Genomic DNA, 25809 nt, shown 5'->3' on the forward strand with positions numbered 1-25809 from the left:
CAAATGGGGCAATGTCATTCTTTCTGATGGAGGCATAGAAATCCATTGTGTAGAGATGCCACATTTTCTTGATCCATTCATGTCCATTTCTATTAGCAAACCAGGAAAGATATTGTATCAAGGCGATATACAAATTAGAGAACATCAGTTGTTCACAAGAAGAAAAATAAATAAATAAAAGCAGCCCTCCCTAACTGCTGTCCATGTTCCATTGAACAAATGGCCCTGAAAACCAGGGGCAGAGGAAAAGGAAGAAGAAAAAGGGAGAAAACTGTGAAGAAAGAACAACTATTTCTCTTCCAGGGGGATTTTCACGGATCATTTTGGCAGAAATTCTCATACACTTTTGGATCCATTCAACGGGATCCCACATAGTTCCAAAAGAGAGCCACTACTTATAGCCAGACTTTTTGTCACCACAAGGATCCACTCAGTAAACAAAAATTAGAAATAATAATTATTCCTTAGTACCTTTTGGCCCATTGTTTCTGGCAGCATTCAGATTAAAATGAACTGTCCTTTCAACTGTAAGATTACTGATCTACTGAGAAAATCATCTGAATATTTGGAAATTAAATCAGATAAATCATAGTAGGAAATCAGTACTTTGTAGCCTGGGCTATATTTATATTGTTTACATTCTTTCTGCTCTGATATATTTTGTTCATAGTATAAAGTTGTGTACAAATTTCTATATCATATGAAATTCGAATGGGAAAAATCTTCCCTTTAAAAGGCAAGATTTCTGTCCATGTCACTTGTCACCATGCTAGTAAACACAATGATTCTGACGTTCACCATGGATAGGTTAAAATCTTTTGGGAAAATAATTTACCTTGTTTGCTTTATTATTCTTCAGCATATGGAAATTGTCTTACTATGCTCAATTCTTACATTTTTTTCAAATAAGAACAGGATATGTTTAAAAAAATCCTTGAGCTCCTTAAAGTATAATTGTTTTAAGGTCAGTTTCATATCACTGAGGTAAGATTTGATCATAGTTAATATTGATGTTTCCTAGCTCTATAATTTTATGATATTATTTTATTACTCAAGGCAGAAAAATATTACAGTATTTAGTTAAATCAGACATATAATTATGATTTATGTATTACTTTTCTTTCTTTTTTAACTCAGAAACACTTTATTCTTTTTCAGTTTCTAAAACCTATGAACCATCATTTTATCTATAGTTTTCTCTATAAATCTTTTGAAATCTTTCACTATAGTCATCCACCTTTTATTCTTTTTTTTTTTCTTTTTTTCTTGAAAAGGTGATGAGTTAGGGGAGGGTTACATTTACATAGGTAAGGCAATAAGTACGTTTGTTTTTAATCATTGTTACTCCATTCCTTTTTATCTCCCACTTACTCCTCCCTCTCCCCTTGCCATGTTCATATGCAACATAGTGTCAAGTGAGTATCAATGTTGCTGTGGTTCATCCATTGCTCTACTGTTACTGTGATTCCCTTTCCTTTCGTATATTGCATTGTCTATTATGCAAAACACAAGGTAGAAAAAACTAAGAGAAATGAAGAAAGAATAAAAACAAAAATAGAGAAAAAGAATGAACTATATACAGGCTCTAATGAGAACCTCTTGTTTCTGTAAGTTGTAGTTCATGTTAATATGCTTCATTATATAAAGTACTTGCACTAAGCACCTGGGTTGTTTAGATCCCCTGTTAAGAGTATCATATTTATATTCTAGTTCTTTCAAATGAGGAAAATCATATGACATAAGGCAAGAGACAAGCATTAAGAAGATCCAAGTAGGAAAAGAAGTGAAACTCTCCCTCTTTGCACATGACATGATCCTATATCTACAGAATCCCATAGACTCCATTCCCAAGTTACTTGAGCTGATCCAAAACTTTGGCAAAGTAGCAGAGTATAAAATCAATCCACAAAAATCAGTAGCTTTGCTCTACACCAACAATGAGAAGAGAGAAGCTGAAATTAGGAAAGCAACTCCATTTGCAATTAAAAAAATAAAATACCTAGGAATCAACTTTTGCAATAAAAAAAAACCCTATGAATCAACTTAACCAAAGAAGTGAAGGACCTCTACAATGAAAACTTCAAAAATCTGAAAAAGAAAATCAAAGCGACCTCAGGAAGTGGAATAACCTTCCATGTTCCTGGACTAGGAGGATTAACATTGTGAAAATGGCAATACTGCCGAAGGGCATATACAAATTCAATGCAATACCCATCAATATCTCAACTTCTTTCCTTAATATAATAGAAGAAGCAATCCAAAAATTGTATGCAACAACAAAAGACCCCAAATAGCAAAAACAATCCTTAGCAGGAAGAACAATGCTGAAGGAATTTCAATATCAAACCTCAAACTATACAAAGCCATCATACTTAAAACAGCTTGGTACTGCACAAGAACAGGTTTGAGGACCGATAGAATAGATTCAAAGACCCAGAAATGAACCCACAGACCTACAGCCACCTAATCATTGACAAGGGAGCAAAAAAAAATAGGATGAAAGAAAGACAGCCCCTTCAATAATGGTGTTGGTAGAATTGGCTAAATACATGTAGAAACCTAAAGTTACATACCTATATATCACCCTGTACCAGAATCAACTCCAAATGGATCAAAGACCTTGAGGTAAAAGCAGATACCTTGAAAATATTATAAGAAGAAATAGGAGAAACACTAGGGCTCTTTGGCACAACATGAAATTTTCTTAATAAAGATCCAGAAACACAACAAATCAAAGAAAAGCTGGATAAGTGGGACTGCATTAAACTGCAGCACTTCTGCACAACAAAGGACATAGCTGGCAAAATATATCGAAATCCCACAGACTGGGAGAAGATCTTCACCACCCATATAGCAGACAAGGGTCTCATATCTTTTGTTGTTGTTGTGGGGATTGAACTCAGGACCTGGGCACAGTCGCTGAGCTCTTTCGCTCAAGTCTAGCACTCTACCACTTTGAGCCACAGACCCACTACTGTACTCATGTATTTAAAAAAAATAGATGACAATGAGTGCCCAGTATAGTTGAAATTTTATGCTAAGCACAGATATAATGTCAGCTAATAAAATTTAAGCCACTTGTATGAAGGTTCATATAGTATAAATAATACAGATCAATAATCAGAGGAAATCAGAGGAGAAATCTTTGTCATATTGAAAAGAAGTGGTAGCTTCCAGATTCACTCTCAGATTCAGCTTCAAAAATCCACTATAAGTCAGTCATATGTACTGAATTGGTGCTGTCTGTTTGCAATTGTTCCATACAAAGTATGACAGCTGTTAACACATAGTTTACCTCCATAGCTTTGATACCAAAATTACATATGAAAGTGCTGCTTTAAAATCATTACATGTCAAGATCATGAAATGGAAATGATCGGAACCTATAAACCATGCTTTCTATATTCTATTTTGTTCATATGAGAGAGACACTTTAAATTTAAAGACATATTTATTTTGTAAAATGCTTCTGAGCTAATACATGAGTTAGTTTCATATTTTGAATAAAATGAGAAAATTTCAGAATTTAGCAGGTAAAATTGGATGTAGGTTAACAGTGGAAAAAATGTGGAAATTTTAAAGTCTCTGTAAACATCCCATTTGTTTAGGAATTATATATCTTGGGTTTCATTTAAAAGTTTATGTCATTTGTATCAGTCCATTTACATGTCTTAATGAATATGGTTAGAAGAAAACAATATGCACCAATACTAAAAATCTGAGCCGTTTTTATTACTAGAGATTGATGGAAACCATATGTCAAGCAGCATGTGTGTGCATTTATTTCAGTTCTGACATGCCTACAAGAGGTAATGGATGAAACTAAAGTACTGGATTAATGTTTTGGAGAATAGAATCCATTTTCACAACACAAAGTGAAATGATTTGGCAATGGTCAAGTTTATTGCAATTTGAACAGGTAAACTTCATATCAGGTTTCCTAAATAGATATTTATGGTTTGGCCTAAAAAAGGATAGGTTCTTTAGGTGTCCCATTGTAATTCTCATATCATGGCACGTATTCTTTTTAAAATAAAGGATATAATGATAAAATTAGATGAAAATCCTCTTAAAGTTTACAAAGTAGAAGTTTTTTTTATTTTCTTTTGAGAACCAACCAAGGTTTGGACTCAGAGCTTTGTTAGGGCTTCATGCTTGTCTTTTTTGCTTATGGATAGCACTCTACCACTTAAGCCACAGTCCAAACCAGTAATTTACTGGTTGATTGGAGTTAAGAATCTTTCAAACGTTTCGGCCCCTGTTGGCCTCAAATCGCAATCTTGTAGACCATGAATTATCTAGGATAATCATTTTAGTTATATATATATATATATATATATATATATATATTAGTAAAATATACAAAGTGATATTTTTGTCAGTGTAAAGAAATGCCTCAATTTATTCCTACATGTAAGTTTAGACTTGACATTAAATGTTTGGCTTCAAACAGACTCTATTCTGTCTTAACATGTGACCCCCATAATAAATGTTCAATAAATGCTTCATGAAGTAATGTTTTGTCATGAGTAATATAGCCATATGCAGAAAATCTTAGAGTGAATGTGGGGTAAACCTGAAAAGCAACATCACTTATCATATCTGACCCCTTTTCCAAATCTAGTGTCCATCACCTCTTCATGGTCAATTCTTCATCTCAAGCACAAATAACTTCAATGAAAGTATGTACTAGTCCTACATGATATAACTGTGTATATATATCATAGATATGTGGGTGTGTATGTTTCTGTGTATACACAATAAGAAAAAAATCAACAGTGCTGAATAAATCTCACTATTTTTAGTCTATACTTTTGACACAGTTCATTACTTCTAATTACAATCATTCACCTTCTCATGATTGGTCAGTATTATCACTACAACAAAACACACAAATTTACAGTTGAGCAAATGCCTGTGGTTAAAAAAAATTATACATTTTCTCTGTGAGTATCTACATACATGTTAACAGAGAAAATTATGTAGAGTTATTATAGAGGTGAATTTCTAAACTCTTCAAGTGTTTACCTTATTAAACTCATTTGCTTCTGAATTTAAACCATAAGAAGCTTTCCCTAGTTAAAAATTTATTATGAATAAAGTTTAGGAAGAAAAAAGGCAATTCTTTCTGATGGAGGCATAGAATTCCTTTGTGTATATACCACATTTTCTTTACCCATTCATCTACTGAGGGGCATCTGGGTTGGTTCTATTTCTTAGCTATGGTAAATAATGCTGCAGTAAACATAGTTGTGCTGGTAGCTTCAGTATGGTCTTGTTTGTGGTCATTCGGGTAAATGCCCAAAAGTGGGATTGCTGGGAATGACATTGCCCATTTGTTAGGAAATGGAAAGACTTGGAAAAAATTATATTAAGTGAAGTAAGCCAGGCCCAAAGAAACATAGGTCCCATGGTTTCCCTTCTTTGCAATAGCTAGTATATGTCTGAGACAAGCAGAAAAGGTCAGATAAGTTGATGTTAGGCGAAATGAACCCCAAAATTAGGGCTCAAATGTTTTTTCTTGCTTGCTATTGTTTCTAACATATTTATAAGATATTTCTTTGTTGCTTTGTATGTCCCTCCCCCACGGCATAACTCCTGTTTTCACTGTATTTGATGTTGGTATAATTAGAGAAGGGGAAGGGAAAAAAAACCAATTGTTTAAATAGAGATACAAGTGGACCTATTGCAACAACGAGATGTATAAGACATTATGTCGAAAAACGAACTTTACAAGTTTGGTGGTGGGGGAGAGAGGAGCGGGGGGTGGGGGGAGAAGGGGGAGTAGATGGGAAGGGGAAACAAAGGAGGAGGCAACAATGCTTGATAAGATATGTAGTCATTACCATGCTTATGCAATTGTAACCCCTCTGTACAGTATTTTCAGAATAAAAAAAAGGCAACTCTTCTAAAATTAGAGCAGCTTCTAGAATTGATAATGTACCTTCTTTGAAAGATGATTTGTTTAAAAGCATGGAGACATTTTATGATATCAATACACTTTTTCTTGCCTTGTAGGAGTCTCGGTTGCCAGAGGATTACCTTGCACAAAAATCTGTTCTTCTCTTTTGTTTGTAACTCTATTGTAACAATCATCCACCTCACTGCTGTAGCCAACAACCAGGCCTTAGTAGCCACCAATCCAGTAAGTAATAAGGTTCTAGTTTCAAGTTCAAGAGGATTAGCAGGGAAGATGGGAGAGTCAAGGTAGGGTTTAGTGTGCTGATATATGTAATGTGTGAAAGTGTGTGTGTATGTGTGTGTGTATGTGTGTGTATGTGTGTGTGTGTAAAAGGAAGTAGATATACATGCTTATTTTCAGACCTGACCTATAATGAGCACACATAGTAACCATATTATAATTTTTAGAGGTGAATACTTCTCAGTATTGCCTAGGATGCCAAAATGAATTTCAAAAGAATGATCTTGTAACTTCAGCTCTTTTTATGGCTGTAGCATTTTGGTTTGTTGGGATACAGGGCTGTGACTATTCAATATTAATGCAATCTAATTTAAAAGCCAATCAAAGCAACTCACTGAGTGATTTGAAAGATATGAAAATGAGAATTTTAAATGAAATTATACTTTTGATATCAGGCTGACTTTTTTTTGGGGGGGGGGGTCCGGTCATGGGGCCTGAACTATGGGCCTGGGCGCTGTCCCTCAGCTCTTCAGCTCAAGGCTAGCACTCTACCACTTGAGCCACAGCACCACTTCCAGCTTTTTTCTTTTTGCTTATGTGGTGCTGAAGAATCAAACCCAGGGCCTCAGGCATGCAAGGCAAGCGCTCTACCACTGAGCCACCTTTCCAGCCCCCCAGGCTGACGTTAAACATCAATAAAACTTGAAAAATAATGTATTATATACTCCATATACAATACTAAACATAAGTAGGCTAAAATTTAGAAAATCTTTACCAATACCTCATTGTTTCTAAAAAACTGTTTCTCTAGGAGTCATGTTTAAAACACAAATTCAATTTTATTTAGTCATTTTTACATATTTTATGCAATCTATATTCACATGTAAGTTATATTTGATTTAAAATATCTGTACTAATAACAAAAGCATTCAAAATTTTAGGATCCTTTTTTTAAACAGTGTTTGTGAAAATAGTGGGATTTGAATGTAGATTGTGTGTCTATGGACAAGTATATATGAAATGTTATTTTTAAAGATTAAGGTATCTAGTACTGAAATCAGAGGAAAGAAATTTTTATCCAATGGGTCAATGAACAATACCCTAATATGTGTTTTAATATGTGTGTTTTAGGGTAATTTCCAAAGTCCTAAAATTCCCTACATTGTTTGCACATGTGCATCCGGATTGTTTAATCTTGTATAAGTTCCAGTCTAAAGTCACAGGTTTAGGAAACACACTGGGGTATAATTAGCAATAAAAAAAAAAAAAACTTGGCTTCCCTCCTGCTGTTTGAGAGTGAGTTTCTCTGAAGTAAGAAGATTCAATTCTGCTACAAAGCTGCAGAACAAGAGTTTCTAAGTCTTATGTTCAGTACAAGGATGTTAGGTTTAATACACAGAAAAATATGTGTTTATACTTAATATATATACATATATTATCTAATTGTATACTAACTTATTATCTGGTTATATAACCAATTCCATGCATGGAAATATTTTTCAAAAGCATGCTCTAAATTATTTTACCATAAGTCTGTAATTTTTCATGAAATCAAGACTTTAATAAATTTTACATAAAAGTACATTATTTAAAATTTAATGTCATAATTCTATGTAGAGAGAGACAAATTAAGAGAGAAAAGGATCAATATATACCATTCACAATGAAATATTATTAGTATCAAAATTTTCAGTAACATTATTGATGCTAATAACAAAATTATATAAAGTTTATAGTTTTGATAGATGTTATATATGAATATTAACAAATCATCTCACTTTTCCAGTATTCAATTTTTGTTCTATAATACCAGCCACAATTATTGTAAGGATTAAATAAATGTTGTATATACACACATTTTTAAGCTAACTACTATGCAAATGTGATTGTTACTCTTCCATGTTAATCTGATATTTGTTTCAGTGGTGTTGACTTATGGTATTCAACAAAAGAAATATTTCAATAATAATAATTTTCACCAAGTATTTATTGCATTTCAGGCTAGAAATGAGCTAATGGCACTAATTTGTATTTCTAGGAGAAATTTAAGTTAATTCTTCTTGGTAAAGAATAAAGCTATATTGTTTATTCTTTCCCACTTTTTTTAATTCAGTATGTGAAGCTCCTTCTTCCTGCCTCTAAAATAGAAGATAAAGTAGAAGACAAGAAATCATATTTTTTCCTCTTCAAGTCCACATGAAAAATCTGATTTCATATTTCTTTTTTGGAGGGTGGGGGGTCCAGTTGTGAGGCCTGAACTCTGGGCCTGGGTGCTGTCCCTCAGCTTTTCAGCTCAAGGCTAGTGCTCTACCACTTGAGCCATGGCGCCACTTCCGGCTTTTTTTCTTTTTGCTTATGTGGTGTTGAGGAATCGAACTCAGGGCCTCATGCATGCAAGGCAAGCGCTCTACAACTGAGCCATCTTCCCAGCCCTAATTTCATATTTCAATGGGAGAGTGGATAGGCTCATTATATTATTAATGTTTCTTTTTTCTTTTCTTTTTAAAATTTATTTATTTATTTATTTATCTTTGTCAGTTGTGGGGCTTGAACTCAGGGCCTGTATACTGCCCCTGAACTTTTTCACTCAAGGATAGTATTCTACCATTTTGCGCTTAGCAGCTCCACTTCCAGTTTTTCTGGTGAATCAGTGGAGATTAAGAGTCTTATGGACTTTCCTACTCATGCTGGCTTTGAATCATGATCCTCAAATCTCAGCTTCCTGAGTAGCTAGGATAACAGGAATGAGCCATCAGTTCCTGGCTAAATAATATTTCCAGTAGCATGTAGTATCTAAATGTTTCCAAGTATGTGACATTTTTAATTGTTTTAGACATGCTACATTTTTCTAATGGAATATGCAACAAGTAAGTTTGACTACTAAAAGAGATATCATATTTTACATGTGGAAAATGTTTATATATATAATTATATAACCAGAATACATTAGGAAAACAAACATTCTCATCTACAAATGAGGTAGTTTGGATATTTACAGATTGGGTGACAGACTTAGAGGCCTTTAGAATCTATAGCTTAAGTCTGCAGAGGCACCATTAGATGAACATGAAGACTGTCATTTTACATATCTGACAATCTGTCTATGTATGAAGTGTTTGCAGAACAGAAAGTCCATGTTTCCTGAAATAAACTAGACTGAAGCTTTAGATGAAGACTCATGAAGTTTCTTTTGCTTCACAGGTGAGTTGTAAAGTGTCTCAGTTTATTCACCTTTACCTGATGGGCTGCAATTACTTCTGGATGCTCTGTGAAGGGATTTACCTCCACACACTCATTGTCGTGGCTGTGTTTGCTGAGAAGCAACATTTGATGTGGTATTATTTTCTTGGCTGGGGTAAGTGCAATTATTCACATTTATGGAATTAACTGATAAAGAAAGCCTGTAGAAGAGGCCTTTTGTTATAGAGACATAGAAATTACATTAGTCATTCATAAAGGACATATAAATTTTTGCTTATTCTTATCAATCAAGTGATGCCGAACTTTGGGCTTAGGTAGCAAATTAGGACTTATTCAAAATAATTTATAGGTCGGGCACCAGTGGTTCATGCCTGTAATCGTACTCAGGAGGCTGAGATCTGAGAATCGTGGTTCAAAGCCAGCCCTGGCAGGAAAGTCCATGAAACATTTATCTTGAATAAACCACTAGAAAACCAGAAGTAGCACTGTGGCTCAACTGGTAGAGAGCTAGCCTTGAATTGTAGAGCTCAGGGACAGTGCCTAGGACCAGAGTTCAAGCCCCATGACTGACAAAATAATAATAATAATAATATTTTATATTAGCATATAATGCACACACATATATAAATATAGACAAATATATATAAAAACAAAAAATCTAAGTTATTGGCTTATAGCAATAATATTTTCTCGGTGGTTTCATGGTGGCCAGTCATTTTTTTGCTGGAAGAATATCTGAAGTTCATGTTTCATGATCTATTTTAGGAGTTCTATGTTATAAGGAAAATTGACTATTTTCTTTTGCTCTGATACTTATAGGATTTCCACTCATTCCTGCTTGTATCCATGCCATTGCTAGAAGTTTATATTACAATGACAAGTAAGATAATCTCTCTTTATAATTTCTTTTGAAACAAAGTAAAACAAAGTCTTTAACATAATGCTTTCTTTTCCCCCTAGTTGCTGGATCAGTTCTGATACCCATCTCCTCTACATTATCCATGGTCCTATTTGTGCTGCTTTACTGGTAGGTAATTAAAATCCTTGGTCTCACTTTGGCTCATATGTTTTGAGCTCGTGGATATTATATTGTTCAGGATCTCAGAAGTCAGAGATGGTGTACTTGCAGTGAAGGAGTTATATTGGAGGTGCAGGCAGGAAAAGCAAATGAACTAATTCAAGTAATGGTGAGGCATACCATCAGGAAGCTGCTATTGCAACCTGACCTGAACAGACCAGTGCTAATGGACAAGTACCAGGAAGAGGAAAAGGTACCGATAAGAACGTTGTCCTTGAGCAGAGCAAAACAGTCAGAGCTAAAACTACAACCAGGCAAGGACAAAGCAGAAGCAAACACTCAAGCTCAAGAGCTGTCTCTTCCCATGCTCTAATACCTTGGTTCCTCTCATTAGCAAAGTGCCATAAATATCAGAGGTCAAGAAAGCCTGAGTGACATTACAGTCCACAGCTGTGACCTCTTGGGCACAGAGCAGAATTGGAAAAATAAGTGGACAAGACAAACAATAGAAAAGAACACATACAGGTAAGAGTAATACCACCAATAACAGAAAAGAGTATAAGTGAACCTATTTCATTATTATAATGATCACTTAAAATAATTATACTAATTGGACATCTTTAAGTGTGTATAAGGGAAACAGGAATTTATACATTTGATGCTGCCATTACCACATTTGAGACTGGCAATAAATTTATACATACTAACATGTTTTCTTTCATAGGGAGTCAGAGATTCTAAGGCAATTCCATTTTCTAAGAGCAGTGCCTTATTTGCTACTGGTAGTTAGATATAAAAAGATAAGTTCTCAAGTTCAACTCTTATTTTTAGGCTCTTCATAGCACAAAGATTTTTGTATTATTTTATTGTGTTTTCTAACTTCGATTTAGTATGTGGTTATGCTAGAATACTAATCAAACAGATCTGGAAAAATGTACCTTTGCTATGGCATTTAAAAATATATCCTGATTAAAAAGGTAATTCTGTAGCAATAGTAACCTTAATGCTAACAAGGAATTGGCTGAAAAAGAAATAAATGCAAATAAATGCAACCCTATTCACAACACACTCACCCACTCACACACACACACACACACACACACACACACACACAAACACACACACTCCAGATAGTCCTAAAAAGAAATTGAACTAAGGAAGCCAACAGTGAACATTATCTAGAATTATATAAAGTACAAAAATCATATAAAATTATCATGACACGATTTTGGAAACCAATACTATGCTGTTGGATATGAAGCATCAATATAGTTGAAGTGTGTATACTGTCCAAATCAATCCCCAATTTCAATATAATGCCTATCATAGGTATCAATGGTATCTTTCAAAGAACTGAAAATGACACACAAAGTTCATAAGGGCCCTCACAATCCAGAAAATGCAAAGCAATGTAGAACCCAAAACAATATTAGAAGCACCAAAGTACCTGACTTTAAAACATAATATAAAACTATAATATTTAATATAGGGTATTACTATAACACACACACACAGAAATAAAAACCCAAATTAGAATTCAGCTCTTTACCCACATATGCAACTTAACAATCTCTGTCACCATCATCAAGCTAGTTTTAAAGAATAATGTCATTTCAAGAAACTGGGTTAAGAAAACTAGATAAGCACATGAAGAAGAAGGAAATTTGTATGCCACAAGGGTTACCACCCAAGAGAGAGTCAAATAACTCAACAGCAAAATACAAAACTATTCACCTAATACAATTCAACATACCAAAGGAACCTGTACCTTATGATTTATATAGCACTATTCACATAACCAACGTGAAGACTCAATCAAGATCTCCATTGGTCATTGAATAGATAGAAATGTAGTGTACATATATGTATATACTTATAAACTATGTATGATTTTTATGTACTTATACACTACCTATGTATGGTACATACACAATAGAATGTTTGTTGTTCAGACACAAAAAGGATGATATTCTGTCATCTGTAGCAATATGAATGGAATGAAGGACATTATGGTAATAATATGACCAAAGTAAAGATGGTATCTTCTCACTCACAGCAGAAAGCTAAGAAAGTTTTTTTTTTAAAGAATAAACAAGTAGAGGTCTCTAGAAGCTAGGGTGGGTTACAGTAGAAATACCAAGAATGGACAGTCAGTATCCAAATAGAGAAAAGGTAGGAATTCTAAGGTCTTATTAGTATAGTAGGGCAAAAAGAGTCTCTACAATGACTAATTATTTCAGGATTGCTATAATGGAGTTTGAAAGTTCTGACATGTATATAGAGATGGTGGTATTTGAGGAAATAGAAATGATTTGACCATGCATTTACTCATGTATCAAATTATAACATCATACCACAAATCAGTATAAGTATTATGCCAATTAGAAACAAAATAAGTAGTGATTTTATGTTTTTAATGAGGATTAAATATGTTAATGCATAAAATACTTAGCCTGGAATGCTGTTAGCACTAATTAAGGGTCCACTTTCTGGTTTGTTCCTGACCCCTCAGCCAGTCCAAACATCAACACATAGATACTTTGTGTTCTCTGTGACCATTTAACTTAATGTAGATTCTCCTAGAAAACTCAAAGGTAGAAACACATCGTTCTCTTACAGCCTTTTCACAATATGGGCATGTGCAACACACTGAGTTCAGTGTACCCCTAGACAGCCTGGCTTTGTATTCTTTGTCCTCAGAGCAAACACTGAGTCTTGGCTTTATTACAGCTGGGTGTAGGTTTTAGGGAACATTCTCTTTTGCTTTGTTTTAAACCTCTCTGTAAGGAAATTAAGATGCAGTGTTTAGCCACCCAGTAGATTCCAGAACAAATACGAGGCCGCATGTCATTACAAATGATCTGCCTTACAATGAGACAGGCAATTAAAACTTCTACTCCAGAGAGATTCAAGAAATACAAGCACAAATCCAGACTGCAATAGCAGTTTATCCAGTCCTCTGAAAAGCCTGTCTACATCAACTTTGGGAAGGAAGATAGATGATGTAGCCTGAGTGAATTGCCATAAAGAAACCCAACTCATCAAGCTGCTCAGAAAGGAAGGAAGTGAATATTCACTTTATTCATATAGAACTTTGCATCTTGTCAGCCTAAAGCAAGATTTTGAGAGACTGTATCTTGACCATTTGTTTTTCCCTTTTTCACTCCTCAGTAGTCCAGACAATTTTCAAGGTCTTGGGAGGGCCTTAGTCATTGTTCATGTCTTAAGTCTTTGCAGAATTTTTATAAATCATCTTAACCACAATCAGTCGCTTTCTGCTGACTTCCTCAATCAGACTTCCCTTTGAGCAGGGTGGCATTGAAGTGAAATAAAGCATTTAAAGATTCTGCTAAAGGGAAGCTGAGAGAGGACACACTTAAATAGAGTTCAGTGTGACATCCTTAGTTCACTTCAGGATATGTTTAAGGAATGACTGGTCACACTTACTGGAAAATGTCTTTCAAAAATCTTCATATAGACACTGTGCTGATCTACTCTGCTTCCTTTTGAGCCTCTGGGGTGATATAGTGGTCTGAAGATGTCTGCGTTAACCAGCTCTTGAAATTTATGAATGTCAGAGCAAAAATTGGTTTCCTCTTAACTAGGTGTGTTGTAAATTCAATGAAATTCACCTGAAATTGGAAATTATTAGTCTATTTTTGCTTGACACTTTACAGAAAATAAAGTAATATGTAAAGATCACAATTATGTGGATATGTCGTGGAGAATAATACACAGTAACCCTGTTGGCTGTTTAAGGTGTAACTAAGGCAAAGATAAGTTCCTTTGTTAATTCTAGTTTGTGATTTCACATTGTAGATAAGATGTACCACTTAGAGGACGTATTTTATAATTAAGAAATTTTCATGTAATATGTGTCTGAATTGTAATATTTCACTGTTTTAAAAGCTTTGATTTTATATATTAAGATTTTAATGTGTTTACTATTATAAATCATAATCAAGTAAATAGACACTATATCTTTTCATCTAGGGACAAGCTTTAATTTAAATGTAGTCAAAATGTTTATTTTTGATGCTGATCCTGGAGCTTGAATTCAATGTCAGTACATGGTCCCTAAGCTTTTTTGCTCAAGCTTAGGGCTCTACAAGTTGAACTATAGCTCAACTTCTGCCCTTTTTAGTGATTAATTGGAAATAAGGGTCTCATGGACTTTTCCTGCTTGGGCTAGCTTTGAACCAGGACCCTCAGGTCTCAGCCTCCTGAGTAGCTAGGACTACAGGCATGAGCCCCCAGCACCCAGTTAGTTGAAACATTTTAAAATAGCAATGAGTGCTTAGAGAGGGAGTACACTGGGATGAACAAGAACCACTGACTTGCTAGTTTATTTTGTTTTACATTATTCCTGTTCACATGACTTCTGCTTTTTCTTTATGTATCCTTGTGTGTATAAACATGTTTCTTTCCTTAGATGTGTGTCATTAGGGTTCTGGTGAACAGTATATTTTTAATATGTATATTATGTTGAATTCTCTAAGAATAGTAGTGGAATATTTTTATATCCAATTTTCATGACAAATCCTTTCAATTACCAAATGTGCTACTTGTTTATTTTCCATGCTAAAATGAGATGTTACAGTTACTTTTCAAATTTATTGAAATATATGTATATAAATTATATGTGGGCTTGTGTTTTGAATTTTTAAGATTGTTAAACAAAGACAGCAGAGGCTAGAGGTAAGAGTAAGGAAAAAAAATGAGGAAACTAATAATGTGACTTTTTGTGTTAGTGTCCATTATGACAGGATAGGGAATGAGCACTGAACAAGAGGACAGACGTGAAAGAAATAAGGATTTATGTCATGGGGGGAAAAGAGAGTGAGAAAGAGAGAGAGACACACACACAGAGACAGAGAGACGACAGAGAGACAGAGAGGAGAAGAAAGAATAGAGAAACAGACACACACAAACACACACACACAGAGAAATATTTTTGGTCCAACAAGACTTTCACAAATCATATTGTATATTCGAAGTCATACTTTAAAAAGCATACTATCCCAATGCTTAGTAAATATATAATCTGTAGTAAATATATAATTGCAGAAAGTGAGTGCTTGCAGGTCTTACTGAATGTAAATAATTCTACTTAGATAATCTCCATTGACTAGCAGCTTGCTCAATGGCATGAGAGCCTCTTGATAAGGATAAAGAAAATTACAGTACTATTTGAGAGGGAAAATTGTTAGGAAAATATAAGGATTACTATTACAAACATAAAAAGCAAATGAAAAAGATGAAAATCGTTAACATAACTATATACTATATATGTTTTAAACCATAAAATATAGATTGTGACTGAGGTGCTACTTTAAAAACCAACATTAAAAATAATTATTTAAGCTAAAAATTTAGTTTGGGGACCATAGGAAAAAATGTTAAATGCATGAGAAAATTAGTTAAGAAAAACTCTCAACTATTTCACAACTGTGTTGCACCATCATTGTACAATAATTTTATTTTCATAAGTTAAATTCATTTATATCAACATACTTATAAGATGAATCTCATAATTCCAGAGATACAAATATACATGCTCTTGTACATTGCATATATCCTAAGATTTACAAAATTAGAGTTCTAGTAATGATTCTAAATACTAAAAACGAAATGATTGTAAACACCCTTCTATCTTCTCTTTAGGTGAACCTTTTCTTCCTACTAAATATCGTACGTGTTCTCATCACCAAGTTGAAAGTTACCCACCAAGCTGAGTCCAATCTCTACATGAAAGCTGTGAGAGCTACGCTCATTCTTGTGCCACTGCTTGGCATTGAGTTTGTGCTGATTCCATGGCGACCTGAAGGCCGGATTGCAGAGGAAGTGTATGACTACATCATGCACATTCTTATGCACTATCAGGTATGGCATTTTGAACATTACCAGGACAACTGAAGGCTCAGCATTTAATGTCCATAATGCTTTTTTAAGTGACTCTACCCAGCAAATTGACTATAAATACATTAATGTCCTTTATTTAGATTCAAATATTTTTATTTTTCTTTACAGGGTCTTTTGGTTTCTACAATTTTCTGCTTTTTCAATGGAGAGGTATGTTAATTGATTTTACTCTTCATTATTATAAATGTGTCCCCAATAGAAAAATAAGATGGAAGTTATGCACAGTGTCTCATTCCTATAATCTTAGCTATTTGGCAGCAGAGATCAGGAGGCTCATGGTTTGAGGCCAACTTAGGCTAAAATTTCATGCAACTATACCTCAACCAATAAATCCTGTGCATGCTGGTATGCCTGTCATCTTAGATACCTGGCGTGAACAGAAAAATATCTATCCAGGCTGGCCCTAGCATAAATGTGATATCCCATCTCAAAAATTAAAATGAGCCAGAGGCATTGTTCACATTTGCCTAGTATGACTATGAATTCTTAATTTCAAAACCTGAGAACAAGGATGGAGAGGAGGAGGAGGAGGAAGAGGAGGAGAAGGAAGAGAAGGAGGAGGAGGAAGAGAAGGACGAGGAGGGGAGGGGGGAGGAAGGGGGAGAGAGAGAGAGAGAGAGAGAGAGAGAGAGAGAGAATATAAATTATAAACTCCCAAAGAATCATTTCAAAGTCAGTTTTCAGCAGAGAAAAGAACACATCTGTCAAAAGTTCAGGTCATGTTGTAGTTTAAAGGTAGGGGAAAATCAGCCTTACTTTAAAATAACCAGTCAATGACTCTTATTCATTTAATCTTCTGACCTATCACTGGGATTCCACATCCAGAGATTGTCCTTAGAAGAGTGCTAGATATTCCTTAACTTCATAGAACATACAATCTAACAAGAAATAGAACCTGCTCATTGACCTCCTTTCTTTCTTTGTCTGCTTCACAATGTGTCCTTTGGAAATGTTTTAAAGTAGATATAAAAAAGACTGAAAGGAATTAAACTCTCCATTCTGCAGGGAGGAGATGCAGTGTGTCAGGACATTCAGAACTGAATGCTTTGATTCGCAACATGATACTGTGTTCTTGGATACTGGTGGATTTTTATCCAAACCATGGAGATCAGGAATTTTGAAAACTGTTTCTGTGTTTCTTGTGCATATGGATATTGTTATAGCTCAGTCGTTTGAGCTTTGTTGTTTTCGCTTTTTATGTTTCTAATCTACTTGATCAATTGTAGCCATGAAGATGTTGGCAAAATTAAGCAAAGTTTAGAAATCCAGAGACCAACTGAGTGAGACATAGATACTTGATAACTGGAAGCTTATCACAATGCTTCAGATGGGGAACACATGTAACTAATTGGCATAACATTATGAGAATCATTCCTAGAAAATAAATCCACACTGGAAATCCCATACATTTCATGAAAAAAACTATAAAATATGGTTTTCTCTGTTTAAGTAAATTTTTAACTATCTTGGTATATAATAATTTCCATTGCTTTGTCTTTCATTTAGAAATTTAAAAATATTTTAATTTCAAAGTATAGATTTGTATAGCATAAATTCATTTATTTATGATAGTGTACAGAAATGTCAGCATAAACTACATTTCATACATTTAGTTGCTAGTTTCCTGAACCTTCTCTAAAGACAGGATTAAAGTCATGAAAGGTGTAGACAGAAAACTTAATTGGGGATTATTGGTTTCAATCTGTAAAATTGAAATGGCCTTTGTTATGAATCTTTATAGAAGTATTATAGAATCTCTATAGAAGTATAGAAGTATCTCTATAGAAGCATTGCCTATATAGGATGTAACAGATATTGATGACTCTATTGATGACATGTGCCAGAGAACATGCATGACATATGAAGGTATACCTCAGTATCACACAACAAATGAGTGTATTTTTTAAATATTCAAAACAGAATCACTGTTTAGAAAAGATTAGATCATTATTAATAATGATAAATAAAAGGCTAATATTAGTTAAACAAAATATTATGAGTCAGGAGACATCAGCATAAGAATGCATTTAAACTCCAATGATGTTATTTTCTTTTTAACTTACTTTATGAAATGCTATGAATTAGGAACATGTGTCTACCTTTACTAAAGGTAAAAAAATAGTAAGTGCTTCAAGCAAACCTCCTGAGGATTTATGCAAAGTTTTTGTATAATGTTCTACTCACACACTATCCTTCTTGTATTATAACACCAATGTTAGATTTATCAAATAAGTGATTTTTGAAAATAAATTCTTAAGTAGAAACAGTAATCTTACTGGAATCAAAATTTTAAATTGGCCCTTCTGTTTATAAAAACACGCCCAAGAAATATTGAAATTAATGCCTTATACTCCAGTTGCATTTTTAGCTGGGTAAACAAAAGACACACAATACTCTCTTCTTAAGCCTGTCCTAAAATTGAGAACATTTTGGCACTCGAAAATTATAATAATGAAAAACTCTTTCAGCTAGATAGTGGCCAAATCCGTCAGTTTTTCACAACATCTTTAATATCCCCTGTTCTTCATCTCTGGAGCTGCAATCCCCATTTAAGTATGAGTCACCTCTTATCTTAAGAAATACTATAATCCCTCCCTTTTTGTCTCTTTGCCTTTTAGTTTTTCCCATTCTCCTAACAGAGTAACAGGAAGAAAGCTGCCAAATTCAGTTTGTGTGGTTCCAACTATGTCATGTTGGTCTGCAAATCCATTGCTCAGGCTTAGATTTCTTCTAGCTTTCCACATTAGGTCAAGAACTTGACTTTTGTTTAATATCTGTATTTATTTTTACTTTCACCTTTGTTTAATTTTAAGCCAACATTTTCCTCTTAACGTTTCTAAGCATTAGTTAAATAACTGGCTTTGCAAGCAATCTGGCCACTATATCACTTCCTAATCCACAGACAAAAATATTTACTCCTAACATATCCTGGGGACCCTGGTCATCAAAAAGACATATTTAACAATGGAGAGTAGGTATATTTGTAAAATGAATGAGAACATTTGTTGAACTGTACTTACATTCTGTAAAGGGAACAAAATAGATAACTTTACAAAGCTATGTTAAATTTTAAAAATCAATTTAGATTAAGTACTATAGACTATTTTCCCAATCACGTGATAATGAGCATATAAAGCCAGAATGTTACATTCTAAACATTTGATATTATTGTTCACATAATGCTTATATACAAATTTGTAACTAATAGAGTCATTTCACTTCATTTTTTTTTCATTGAAACTTACTGAATGGTCACTTTAATGTTCTCTTGAATAACTGTAATCTTTTATTAGAGGAAGCAAATGAAAAAAATAACATCCTTTTGGAGAATAATATAAACAGAAGTCTACAAGGCCTGTGGGTCTTTAATTGGGGTTTTTTTTAACTTCAGTAACTAAGAAACTAGAGTTCAGGACATTAGCTTTTTCATGGTTTTTCTGATGATATAATTGTAAAGAAGAAACAGGGTAATGACTTGAATCAAAAGATATTTCAAGAGCAAACATCCAAATATTTCAAAAGCCATTTGGGTTTTAGAATTGAGTTAGCTTTCCTTTTATGAACTACAAATACTGGTCTCACAGCAAATGTATTACTTCCTGTCAGGTTCTTCTCAACATTTATGTGGAATCTTTTATAGGAAGTAATGTTTTACTTCCATTCAACCTGTGGCTGTGTAGGTTCTGTATTCAATCACCACAGCATTAAGCTAAAAATTATGAAGTAGAAAAGTATCTGGATAAAATTTTATTTCTCAACCAAACACCAGTGGCTTATGACTATAATCCTAGTTACTCAGGAGGCTGAGATCTGATACTGTCCAAGATTGTAGCCAGCCCAGGTAGGAAAGTTTATGGTACTCTTTATCTTCAATTAACCAGCAAAAAGCTAGAGATGGAGGAGGTATGGTTCAAGTGGTAGAGTACTAGCCTTAGGGAATAAGCTGAGGGATATTGTCCAGAACCTGAGTTAAAGCCTCACTGCCAGCACACACACACACACACACACACACACACACACACACACACACACGCACAAACACACACACACACAATAAAAATAAAAGTTTATTTCCATCAAAAGTTTGTAGATAAGTATGGTTAAAAGTATCATTTTGTTGATAAATCTCTGAATGTTTATTTTAAATTCCCAATATAAAACCATTTGACTTATCATTTGCTTATGTACTAATATTATTCATGTGGATATTAAATTACTTTAATTTAAGTATCTTATTTGTGGTATTTAAAATTACTAAACCTACGGAAAGCAAATTATATTTTTATAAGTACACTTGTCCTACAAATACTTTTGTTTTCAAAGCACATTCACATAAATTGGATCTTTAGCTTTGATGACATACATTAAAAATGTGCTTGAAGATTTTGAAGTTGTTGAACTTCATACTGATCTACTTCTGTAACTAAATTTACCACTTTAATTCTGTAATTTTTGAACTACAGACATGTAATTTTAATACTCATTTTGAGTTAAAACTAAACTTTATATTAGATCTTCCTTTCCTTCTATGCAAAACATGAAATGACATAGTAAAATTTTGTGTTCATTTTAGGTGATAGAACCTAGGAGACCTTAGCTCACATTAAAGTATCCCATGAAACTTCCATCACCTGGAAATTCTTGTTACTTACTTTTTAAAATTTAGAACATAAAATTTAGAACATTAAAATAAATCATTAATACTTTTGCTTGTGTGGTGTGTGTGTGTGTGTGTGTGTGTGGTGTGTGTGTGTGTGTGTGTGTGTGTGTGTGTGTGTGTGTGTGTGTGCGTGTCTGTGCCTATCCTGGGCTTAAACTCATGGCCTTGGTGCTGTCCCTGAGCTTTTGTGCTCGGGCTAGCATTTTTACCACTCAAGCCACAGCTGCATTTCTGGCTTTTCTAGTGGTTAATAGGAGATATGAATCTCACAGACTCTCTTGTCTAGACTGGCTTCTAAAACCTTGAACTTCAGATTTTAGCTTCTTGAGTAGTTAGGATTTCAGGAGTAAGCTACCAGTGCCCGGCACTTAATACCTTTTGAAAATTCCATATTTATTTGTAGACATGAATGTCGTGACTAGAAAGTTGAGGAATTCCATATAAAGATTTGTAAATTGAACAATCATTGCACAAGTACCATGTTATTAGTGCATGAATCACTTGGAAATTACAGGTGTTCAAATTCCCTTTGGCGAGGTAAACTAAAGGTCAAAGTGCAGTAGAGAGCTTAGGAAAGACCATTCAAACAGTGTACACACTTTAATCAGACATCCATCAGCCACAAGGATAAGGATATAACCTGAAAAACAGAACTCCAAACCCATCTACACACCCATCCTGAAAACATCAAGATGACAGAGTTCAGGTTTATCTGAATATTCTCATTCAAGTTCAAGTTCCTTGACTCAATATGAAGAAGATCCTTTCACTGTCTTCAGTAAAACTAAAACCAAACTGTATGGAGCTCACTTAGTCTTGATGTCTAGCCTCAATCAGAAAAGACTGAAGAATCATTAAACTTAAATTCACTCATAGAGAGGAGGTTATGTTCATAATAAATATGAAGAAATGTCATTTTTAAACATTTCTACAATATTTCTCTCATGTAAAGCTATTTGTTCAATGTCCCATATTCCTTAAGGAAGCAAGCTTCATGAGGACAAATACCCTGCTCTTTTCCCTCTAGAATGTAGCACAATTTCTAGCACATGATACTTTCTTGATAAAAAGTTTCTGTTGCTGCTTATGTGGACCTTGATTTACACTCTCTGTATCCTTAACATCTTTGTAAAAATTTGGTACCTTTCCCATTGTCTAAACCCTCCCATGAATTGCCTACTAACTTAAATATAGATGTAAAATTAGATGTACATATAATTTATATAAAACTAAATGTATATGTAATCTTACATAATATTAATTATAGACTTAACAATACTCACATATGTATTCTTGAAACTTCAAAGTAAATATACCAAGTGAAAACTATTGATGAAATATTAAACATAGAGCCATTGAAGGGATTCATTAAAGATAGTTCATCAAACTTCATTTTTAGTTAGTTTTATAAGAAAAATGAAAGCTTTTCTACAATGCTTTATTTTATTGTGCTCCATATGTAATATTTTAATTAATGGATTGATGTTGTTTCTGTCTTTTTGGTTGTTAGGTTCAGGCAATTCTGAGAAGAAACTGGAATCAATACAAAATCCAGTTCGGAAACAGTTTTTCTCATCCTGATGCTCTCCGTAGTGCATCTTATACAGTGTCAACAATTAGTGAAGTCCCGGGCTATAGTCATGACTGTCCTACTGAACACTTAAATGGGAAAAGCTTCCAGGATATTGAAAACGTTGTCTTAAAACCAGAGAAGCTATATGACTTAGTTATGTGAACACAGAGAGATCATTGCCAGGTTTGTGCCACTCTTACTTAGCACAATGACTTAGATACATGACTTTCCAGCCAGAAGACTTCAATATTAAATGAATCCCTTGAGATACCATAAAGGAAGCACTCAGATTAAAGGATAAGTCTGTGGATATAATGGTAAGCAACAATCACTGTGTGGATGGAAAGGCCCTGACTGAACATTTGCCAGTAAATAACTACACTGTGGTTGATTCAAAGCTACCAACCTGAAATCACTGAATGTGAAACTGGGAGTGGTATGGGGGTGGGGGAGAGTTAAGCACAATTAATTTGTAAGCTGATATGGGTCAGTTCCAACTTATCACTGCTTGAAATCACCAGTGAATGACCGTGCAAGTTCATATATGCAATGGGTCTAACTCCACTCCTGTCCCCTTATATACACAGTCTTTCTCCCACTTAAGGTGCAGTTCTTTGGCTGAATACGTATATGTACACATAAAACCAAACATACACTATGTCACTGGACCTCTTCATGTAGTGTTTTCTCAAATGTACTAAAGCATTAATTCTACCATAGGCTAACCACTTGTTGATACAGCACAATTACATCCTGAGACAAATCATTGTTGAGATCTAATAAATAGGATGTACTATATGCAATCCTACTTCTGTATGATCAGGAGATATCCTTGTCCTCAGCTACTTCCCTAGCTTACTACACAAGTGGGAGGGAATTTCCCTGTATCTGTAAATAGAGACCTTGACCCTTCAATTTCTACTATGTAGACAACTTAGTTATCATTTTACATGAAGGAAATCAATGAAGGATTTCATATTACCTTGGACATTTGTACAAAAAGATTGTTGTGGGAAATGAGTTTGTGAATAATCCATGTTTTATTTTATAGTGTTAAATCAAATACAGACAACCAAGGTAATTGCTTTAAAGCAGATACATAATACAATGATAGAAGAATGTCATACCTGATATTGTGTCTGGGCAGATTTTACAACATAGAATCTGGAATTCTATATTTGGTAAATATTGTAAGGACAACCAGATACCAGCATCAGAAGTTAGTATAGAAACTTAAAAAGTCAGAGACATCTGTGGTGAGAAATAAAATATTTATTTTTAAATGTCAGGCTATTATTTTGACATGTCATCTTTGAAGAATTAAAATTTTCTCCTTCCATTTTGATAATGAGCTCAATCAAATCCAGAAAAAAAATTCACAACTACTGTAATAAATGCCAGTGTGTTACCCTTGCAAATTTTGCTCCATTAAATTAATTTGTTGACTTTTACTATGTGATGATACATGCATTGGCAGCATGTCACCTTACTAAAGGAAAAACAAAAGCAATAGAACATATATACTATAAAAATGTTCCAATATTTAATAGACTACTATATATGATAATACACATCACTAAGACTTGAATGATTCATTGAGGAAGAATCATCAGACACCTATGGGATAATTAAATTAAGGTGGAAGACAGCCTCTCTAATAAAAGAAAGTGACATTTAAGATGATTCAGTTATTCTATTCAGTTATTTTCCACTGGAATGTCTGAAGAACAAGAAGTTCAACTAGTTAAAGCAAATTTGGGAAGAAATCATGTGTATTTGTTTTGGAAGTATGTCAATCAGCTGAAAATGGATTAGAGATCTGTCATCATAAATTGCTTCCCAAATCTTCAGGAGATAAGTTCAACCTTTATTTAAAATTGTCAAATTAATGTGAATTGGGATAATAAATGGCCTAATAAATACACTTGTTATTTATCTATGCATGTAAAGGTATCATTACATTAGTATCAAACTTATGGGTTTCATAGCAAGTTATTATTAAAAGGAATGCAGGTTGTTCTCAATTTTAACTGTCTAAATTATAGTACAATTTCTCTTACTAAAATTAATTTTGTTATTTATTATTCAAAGATACAGATTCATATTCTTTACTGACAATGTTCATATGTAGTTCAGCCAATACTCTAGACCAGCTGTCAACTTTTAGCCATAAATGACAGTAGGAAATGTTGAATTATAAGAGAACGTGTTAAAATGATACTGTAATTATCAAGTATTTCTATTGTGTTTTAAACATGTTAAATGCAGTTATTTTTCTTATTGCCAAGGTTTGTCTGCTGTACCACCTTCAACCGTAACAGACTGTGATTAATCAGTATTAATTCTGTACCAATATATTTTTGAGGAATAATATTTTTGAATGTTAGACATCTTTAGATCTGAAGAGCTAAGTGTGATCTTTATGCATTACTTGTGAAGAAAATTAATCTGATACTTTCTAAAAGCAATCTTGTTTAGTATCTAAAATCTAAATGTTTGCAAATTTATAGCTTTTAAAATAATAGCTCGGCCATTTTCTGGAATTACTTGTGGAAGTCTCATTTTAATTGTCTAAAAAATTCTGTTCTGTCATTTTTTTTTTAAAGTTTACTTTCTAGTGGGCAAATTCATAAAAATACTCATTTTGGAATTTATTGTTTATTCAACTATAATCCAATGTATATAGAATTAGGAGCAGCTGTAGTGCTGTATTTATTGCTTATAAGTTTTAATGTGAGTTTATTTTAATTTTATCCTGACTTTAATCTGCTAATAGAAACAGCTGTTAAACATATTCAAGATATTCTAATTAATTAAAATAACTCATGTTATACATGCCTAAAATGTCTCTAGTTTGATTTTATATAAATAGTAGAACTATAAATTTAAGTTGTTTTATCTTCATATTTACTTGGATGTTAAATGATCCATTTATGTTTAAAATACAAAAATCAGTGGAATGGTTCTTGCAATCATTGACTTTGTGTCTATTTGTCTTATTAAAATGTCTGCTGGAGTTTTTCAATAAACCAGTAATAAACTAAGGAAAAGTTACACAATGCTTTCTCAGGTCAAAATATCTAAACAAACTATAATGTTAACAAATGACTTCTTATGCTGTAAGCTAGAGGGAATTAGCCCAGAGGTAATTATATCTCTAGTGAGCTATAATTATAGCTATTCAGGAGGATGAGTCCTGAAGGACCAGGGCAGAAAAAGCTGTGAAACTCCATTTCTATTTAACCAGTAAAATGGTAGGATGATAGTATGGCTCACATACCAACCATGAGCAA

General features: G+C 33.7%; 1 protein-coding gene across 1 annotated transcript in view; it reads left to right on the forward strand.

Moving 5' to 3' along the window:
• Calcrl (calcitonin receptor like receptor) overlaps nucleotides 1–25353 on the forward strand; it is a 96544-nt gene extending 71191 nt beyond the window's left edge. The window contains exons 10-16 of the mRNA XM_042688313.1: nucleotides 6019–6145; nucleotides 9344–9497; nucleotides 10163–10223; nucleotides 10304–10370; nucleotides 16026–16244; nucleotides 16392–16433; nucleotides 22454–25353. Of these exons, the coding sequence (XP_042544247.1) occupies nucleotides 6019–6145; nucleotides 9344–9497; nucleotides 10163–10223; nucleotides 10304–10370; nucleotides 16026–16244; nucleotides 16392–16433; nucleotides 22454–22678 (895 nt within the window). The 3' untranslated portion in view covers nucleotides 22679–25353. The remainder of the gene's footprint in view (nucleotides 1–6018; nucleotides 6146–9343; nucleotides 9498–10162; nucleotides 10224–10303; nucleotides 10371–16025; nucleotides 16245–16391; nucleotides 16434–22453) is intronic.
• Nucleotides 25354–25809: the final 456 nt, after the last annotated feature.

This window comes from Dipodomys spectabilis, unplaced genomic scaffold (assembly GCF_019054845.1).
Source record: "Dipodomys spectabilis isolate Male_0828 unplaced genomic scaffold, ASM1905484v1 ptg000115l, whole genome shotgun sequence".
In the NCBI taxonomy this organism is placed as follows: Eukaryota; Metazoa; Chordata; class Mammalia; order Rodentia; family Heteromyidae; genus Dipodomys; species Dipodomys spectabilis.